Source organism: Salvelinus sp. IW2-2015, linkage group LG4q.1:29, assembly GCF_002910315.2.
Source record: "Salvelinus sp. IW2-2015 linkage group LG4q.1:29, ASM291031v2, whole genome shotgun sequence".
NCBI classification, from domain to species: domain Eukaryota; kingdom Metazoa; phylum Chordata; class Actinopteri; order Salmoniformes; family Salmonidae; genus Salvelinus; species Salvelinus sp. IW2-2015.
This window is the reverse complement of record NC_036842.1, coordinates 63,877,169-63,884,465: the sequence shown is the minus strand read 5'-3', so window position 1 is coordinate 63,884,465 and position 7,297 is coordinate 63,877,169. Positions and strand designations below refer to the sequence as shown.

The 7,297-nt window shown below is 44.9% G+C and overlaps 1 protein-coding gene across 1 annotated transcript in view; it reads left to right on the top strand.

Moving 5' to 3' along the window:
* Positions 1–5,606, top strand: part of LOC111960980 (protein-glutamine gamma-glutamyltransferase 2-like) — a 14,901-nt gene extending 9,295 nt beyond the window's left edge. The window contains exons 13-14 of the mRNA XM_023983127.2: positions 1,271–1,274; positions 5,340–5,606. Of these exons, the coding sequence (XP_023838895.2) occupies positions 1,271–1,274; positions 5,340–5,606 (271 nt within the window). The remainder of the gene's footprint in view (positions 1–1,270; positions 1,275–5,339) is intronic.
* Positions 5,607–7,297: the final 1,691 nt, after the last annotated feature.

Sequence of the window (7,297 nt, the reverse complement as noted above, 5' to 3'; positions counted from 1 at the left end):
TCTCTCTCCTCATTCGCTCGTCCTCTTCTCTTCTCTCTCTCACCTCCTCTCTCTCTCGATTCCCTCTGGCTCTCTCCTATCTCTCTCACCCTCTCTCTCTTCTCACCACTCTCTCTGTTCCCTGCTGTCTTCTCTCTCTCTGCTCTCTCTCTTCTCTTCACCCTCTCTCTCCGTTCCCTCTGTTCTCTCTCCTCTCTTCCTCTGCTCCCTGCTCTCTTCGTTCCCTCTCGTCTCTCTCTTTCTCTCTCTCACCCCTGCTCTCTCTCGTTCCCTCTGGTCTCTCTTCTTCTCTCTCTCTCACCCTCTCTCTCTCATTCGCTCTGTCTCTCTTTCTCTCTTCCCTCCTCTCTCTCTCTTCCCTCTGGCTTCTCTCTCTCTCTCACCCTCTCTCTCTTCGTTCCCTCTGTCTCTCCTCTCTCTCTCCTCTCGTCACCCTTCTCTCTCTCGTTCCGTCCCATCTCTCTCTCTCTCTCTCTCTCTCACCCTCTCTCTCACGTTCCCTCTGTTCTCTCTCTCTCTCTCTTCTCTCACCCTCTCTCTCTCTTTTCCCTCTGTCTCTCTTCTTCTCTCTCTCACCCTCTCTCTCTCGTTCCTCTGTCTCTCTCTTCTCTCTCTCACCCTTCTCTCTCTCATTCGCTCTGTCTCTCTCTTCTCTTCTCTCTCTTCTCTCTCTCTCTCTCTCTCTCTTCTCTCTCTCTCTCTCTCTCTCTCTCTGCTCTCTCTCTCTCTCTCTCTCTCTCTCTCTCTCTCTCTCTCTCTCGCTCTCTCTCTCTCTCTCTCTCTCACCCCCTCGATCACCCCCTCTCTCTCCATCACTGCTCATTTGACTGGACTTGGATGATTTAGCGTCCCATTCCACCCTCTCAATCTGTTCTAGTGAGCCCACTGCAGAGTATGTACACAGACACCGACACAAGCACAGACACAGCCACTGACACGACACAACTAATCCCAGAGAGAAATATCAAGATTCTGGAATAACAGTACACGATTGATTATATAACAGTATCACATTCTCCATAACCAGCTAGAGACCGTTCATGACTACAAACCCCTAGTAGCAAAATGATAGAGATCATAAGAGAGGAAGCCCGGGCAAACTTCTGTCTATGTGAATGATGACTGTGTGTAAGATAGCATGTGAGGTATAGGCCGTGTATCCAAGGAGTGTAAGATTCCTGCCTTTGGCATTGCACCGGGATGGAACCTCACACCAACACCGGTGCCATACGTCACCGCTTCATGGTAACTGTCCACGGTGCTCCACCAGGCAGGTGAGTCATGATGTCTGGTATCCAGGCCAAGACTGCCCTCCAGTAGCCCCTAGGAACTGGCTGAGGGGCCGAGGCTAGGCCGCAGTAATTAGAGACTACAGGAGGGGACACTGTGGATGACTGCAGAGGATGGAGCTGCCTGCAGTGGGCCTCTCCTGCAGAGACGAGCTGAGCTGCCATCTGTTGATCTCCCATCATCTCTCTCTCTCTTCCCCTCTCATTATCTCCCCCCCTCTCTCCCTCTCTTTCTCTCTGCCTGTCTCTCTCAGTACTCTCTCTCATACTTGTTCTCGTTCTCTCTCTCTACCTCTGTCTTTACTCCTCCTTTCTCTCAATTCAATTCAATTTCAATTTAAAGGCTTCATTGGCATGGGAAACGTATGTTAACATTGCCAAAGCAAGTGAAGTAGATAATAAACAAAAGTGAAATGAACAATTCAAATTAGCATTACACTCACAAAAGTTCCAAAATAATGAAGACATTTCAAATGTCATATTATGTGCAAATAGTTAAAGTACAAAAGGGAAAATAAATAAACATAAATATGGGTTGTATTTACAATGGTGTTTGTTCTTCACTGGTTGCCCTTTTCTTGTGGCAACAGGTCACCAATCTTGCTGCTGTGATGGCACACTGTGGTATTTCACCCAAATTGATATGGGAGTTTATCAAAATTGGGTTTGTTTTCAAATTCTTTGTGGGTCTGTGTAATCTGAGGGAAATATGTGTCTCAAATATGGTCATACATTTGGCAGGAGGTTAGGAAGTGCAGCTCATTTTTCACCTCATTTTGTGGGCAGTGTGCACATAGCCTGTCTTCTCTTGAGAGCCAGGTCTGCTTATGGCTACCCTTTTCAATAGCAAGGCTTACTGAGTCTGTACTGTACATAGTCAAAGCTTTCCTTAAGTTTGGGTCAGTCACGGTGGTCAGGTATTCTGCCACTGTGTACTCTCTGTTTAGGGCCAAATAGCATTCTAGTTTGCTCTCTTTTTTTGTTTATTCTTTCCAATGTGTCAAGTAATTCTATTTTTGTTTTCTCATGATTTGGTTGGGTCTAATTGAGTTGCTGTCCTGGGGCTCTGTGGGGTCTGTTTGTGTTTGTGAATAGAGCCCCAGGATCAGCTTGTTTAGGGGACTCTTCTCAAGGTTCATCTCTCTGTAGGTGATGACTTTGTTATGGAAGGTTTGGGAATCGCTTCCTTTTAGGAGGTTATTGATTTTAACATCTCTCTTCTGGATTTTGATAATTAGCGGGTATTGGCTTAATTCTGCTCTGCATGCATTATTTGGTGTTTTATGTTGTCCACTGAGGATAGTTTTGAAGAATTCCGCATGCAGAGTCTCAATTTGGTGTTTGTCCCATTTTGTGAAATATTGGTTGGTGAGTGGACCCCAGACCTCAAAACCACAAAGGGCAATGGGTTCTATAACTGATTCAAGTATATTTAGCCAGATCCTAATTGGTATGTCGAATGCTGCAGACTGTTCTAGTGCCCTTCGCCATTTCGTTGATATACAGTTGAAGTCAGAAGTTTACATACACTTATGTTGGAGTCATTAAAACTCGTTTTTTAACCACTCCACAAATTTCTTGTTAACAAACTATAGTTTTGGCAAGTCGGTTAGGACATCTACTTTGTGCATGACACAAGTAATTTGTCCAACAATTGTTTACGGACAGATTATTTCACTTATAATTCACTGTATCACAATTCCATTGGGTAAGAAGTTTACATACACTAAGTTGACTGTGCCTTTAAACAGCTTGGAAAAATCCTGAAAATGATATCATGGCTTTAGAAGCTTCTGATAGGCTAATTGACATCATTTGAGTCAATTAGAGGTGTACCTGTGGATGTATTTCAAGGCCTACCTTCAAACTCAGTGCCTCTTTGCTTGACATCATGGGAAAATCTAAAGAAATCAGCCAAGACCTCCGGAAAAAAATTGTAGACCTCCACAAGTCTGGTTCATCCTTCGGAGCAATTTCCAAAAGCCTTAAGGTACCACGTTCATCTGTACAAACAATAGTACACAAGTATAAACACCATGGGACCACGCAGCCGTCATACCGCTCAGGAAGGAGACACGTTCTGTCTCCTAGAGATTAACGTACTTTGGTGCGGAAAGTGCAAATCAATCCCAGAACAACAACAAAGGACCTTGTGAAGATGCTGGAGGAAACAGGTACAAAAGTATCTATATCCACAGTAAAACGTGTCCTATATCGACATAACCTGAAAGGCCGCTCAGCAAGGAAGAAGCCACTGCTCCAAACCCGCCATAAAGAAGCCAGACTACGGTTTGCAACTGCACATGGGAACAAAGATCGTACTTTTTGGAGAAATGTCCTCTGGTCTGATGAAACAAAAATAGAACTGTTTGGCAATAATGACCATCATTATGTTTGGAGGAAAAAGGGGGAGGCTCACAAGCCCAAGAACACCATCCCAACCTTGAAGCACAGGGGTGGCAGCATCATGTTGTGGGGGTGGTTTGCTGCAGGAGGCACTGGTGCACTTCACAAAATAGATGGCATTATGAGGTAGGAAAATTATGTGGATATATTGAAGCAACATCTCAAGACATCAGTTAGGAAGTTAAATGGGTCTTCCAAAAACGACAATGACCCCAAGCAAAATGGCTTAAGGACAACAAAGTCAAGGTTTTGGAGTGGCCATCACAAAACCCTGACCTTAATCCTATAGAAAATTTGTGGGCAGAACTGAAAAAGCGTGTGCGAACAAGGAGGCCTACAAACCTGACTCAGTTACACCAGCTCTGTCAGGAGGAATGGGCCAAAATTCAACCCAAGCTTGTGGAAGGCTACCTGAAACGTTTGACTCAAGTTAAACAATTTAAAGGCAATGCTACCAAATACTAATTAAGTGTATGTAAACTTCTGACCCACTGGGAATGTGATGAAATAAATAAATAATATGTTGAAGAGGGTGGGGCTTAAGCTGTGTCTCTGTCTCACACCACGGCCCTGTGGAAAGAAATGTGTTTGTTTTTTGCCAATTTTAACCTCACAGTTGTTGTTTGTGTACATGGATTTTATAATATTGTATGTTTTTCCCCCAACACCACTTTCCATCAATTCGTATAGCAGACCCTCATGCCAAATTAAGTCAAAAGCTTTTTTGAAATCAACAAAGCATCTGTCTCCCTCTCTTTTTCTTTTATCTCTTTCTGAAAGAGGGCCAGGGTGACATGGCATGATGGAGTTAACCCTGTTCTCCCCCAGCTTCTCTCTACAACTAGTCTACTCTCCTCTTCTCCGGGCTCCATCACATCTGTGTAAATACAGGGAGGAATTCCAATGCTGCCACAACTAAGAGATATGCCATTATTCAGAAGCATGCTACAGGGTTATCAATGTGTTTATAGTAACTCTTTTCTATTTGAATGACTAAGTGCAAATGCATGTAGATATACAATATATCTGTGTGTGTGGAGATGCATTCGTATTTCTTGGACACTGGGCGGCTATTACTTGTGCCTGTGGGTTAGTGTGACAAGAGGATTAGCTATGATTACCATATCTCACTTACAATGGTGTCTGTCAGTTCTCATGAACGATGTTCTTCAGTTGTACGCTCTGCTGAGATCCAGTGAGGGGATGCTCAGTACTGTTATATCTCACCAGACTAACGTATTCCTGCCTGTGGAACCATGATCGGTGCTAAGCAGCCCTATGTTACACAGCATCAGACATAAAGAGAGCTACTGGGAGAGGTGACAGATAAGCTTAGAGCCACTGGGACTGGTTAAAGAGCTAGTCATGCTTGGAATTGTGGGCTAGCTATGAGATAAACATATCATGAAAGGATGGGATGAGAGGGCATTGGCCTATGTGCTCCTGCTGTAGAGCTCAATTTAATTGACTGATACCTTCAGTTTTTTACATGCTTAATTAACTTGGTTTTAACAAAAGCAGCATGGGCTGCATTTATCAACACTGACTGTTCCCCATAACCTGTGACTTCATACTTACCCTCCCTGACAGTCTGCTGCAGCAGTGACATGACTGAAGATGACCTGAGGGCTCCCACCCCTCCAGTGTGTGTGGGCCCAGACCAACCCAAACGGACCATCAGTGCAGCAGGTGCCTCCAGTAGGCTTTGATGTGGCGGTGGAGGCCCGGCTCTCCCCCATTAGGCTCGTCGGAACCCATGCCAGGGCTGGGGATGAGGAGGCTTGCTCGCCGCCTGCCGGACTCATTATGGACCAGCCAGCAATTACTGTCACCCTGGATAAATGGACTGCACTGGACCCTGCACTGGACCCAGCCCCTCCCCCCCATCAAGCCCCTCCACTGGCTCTATGAGGTGAGACCCAGCCACCCCTCTCTGCACTCTGCCCCCTGCCCCTGGGGGCAGACAGGACACACAGTTGGGTTCTCACTCTCAGCTCCAATAATAACTACAGAGACTGGTATAGCTCACCGGTGTCATATGGGGCCTCGTGGAGTTTTCATTCAATATCTTAAGCCATCCCTTTAAATAAGGTGTACCTTTAATTCGAATTTGTCGACAGACTCACTAGAATACATCGAGAGAATGGGTTCAAAATAAAGAAAAGGAAAGGTGGATGCCTAATCAGTTGTACAACTGAATGCATTCAACTGAAATGTGCATTTAACCCAACCCCTCTGAATCAGAGAGGTGCGAGGGGCTGCCTTAATCAATATAGGCATCAATTAAAGAAAGCCATCTAAATATATGCATATTTTTCTCCGTTTCAGCACCAACTGTTAGAAAAAAAGACTCTGATCTTGTATATTATTTAGGCACATTTTAGGGTTAGGGAAGTATGTATGAATCATTAAAAACGCATGGAATATATTGATTAATTAAAATGACAGTGGTTTGATTCATCCTGAAACAGAGTCAACGGAAGTCGTGTGACGAGACAGCATTTGCCCCAGTACTTTCAATCGGATGTGGCGCTGCCACACCTCTTTCAAAACAATCAAATCAAATACATTTTATTTGTCACATGCACCGAATAAAACAGGTGTAGACCTCACAGTGAAATGCTTACTTACAAGCCCTTAACCAACAATGCAGTTTTTAAGAAAATACCTAAAAAAACAAGAAATAAAAGTAACAAATATTTAAAGAGCAGCAGTAAAATAACAATAGCGAGGCTATATACAGGGGGTACCGGTACAGAGTCAATGTGCAGGGGCACCGGTTAGTCGAGTTATTTGAGATAATATGTACATGTATGTAGAGTTATTAAAGTGACTATGCATAGATAATAATAGAGAGTAGCAGCAGCGTAAAAGAGGGAGGGGGGCAGTGCAAATAGTCTGGGTGGCCATTTGATTAGATGTTCACAAGTCTTATGGCTTGGGGGTAGAAGCTGTTTAGAAGCCTCTTGTACCTAGACTTGGCGCTCAGGTACCGCTTGCCATGCAGTAGCAGAGAGAACAGTCTATGACTAGGTTGGCTGGAGTCTTTGACCATTTTTAGGGCCTTCCTCTGACACCGCCTGGTATAGAGGTCCTGGATGTCAGGAAGCTTGGCCCCAGTGATGTACTGGGCCGTACACACTATCCTCTTTAGTGCCTTGTGGTCAGAGGCCAAGCAGTTGCCATACGAGGCAGTGATGCAACCAGTCAGGATGCTCTCGATGGTGCAGCTGTAGAACCTTTTGAGGTTCTGAGGACCCATGCCAAATCTTTTCAGTCTCCTGAGGGGGAATAGGCTTTGTCGTGCCCTCTTCACGACTGTCTGGTGTGCTTGGACCATGTTAGTTTGTTGGTGATGTGGACGCCAAGGAACTTCAAGCTCTCAACCTGTTCCACTACAGCCCCGTCGATGAGAATTTAGGCGTGCTTGGTCTTCCTTTTCCTGTAGTCCACAATCATCTTCTTTGTCTTGATCACATTGAGGGAGAGGTTATTGTCCTTGCACTACAAGGTCAGGTCTCTGACCTCTTCCCTATAGGCTGTCTCGTCGTTGTCAGTGATCAGGCCTACCACTGTTGTGTCATCTGAAAACTTGATGATGG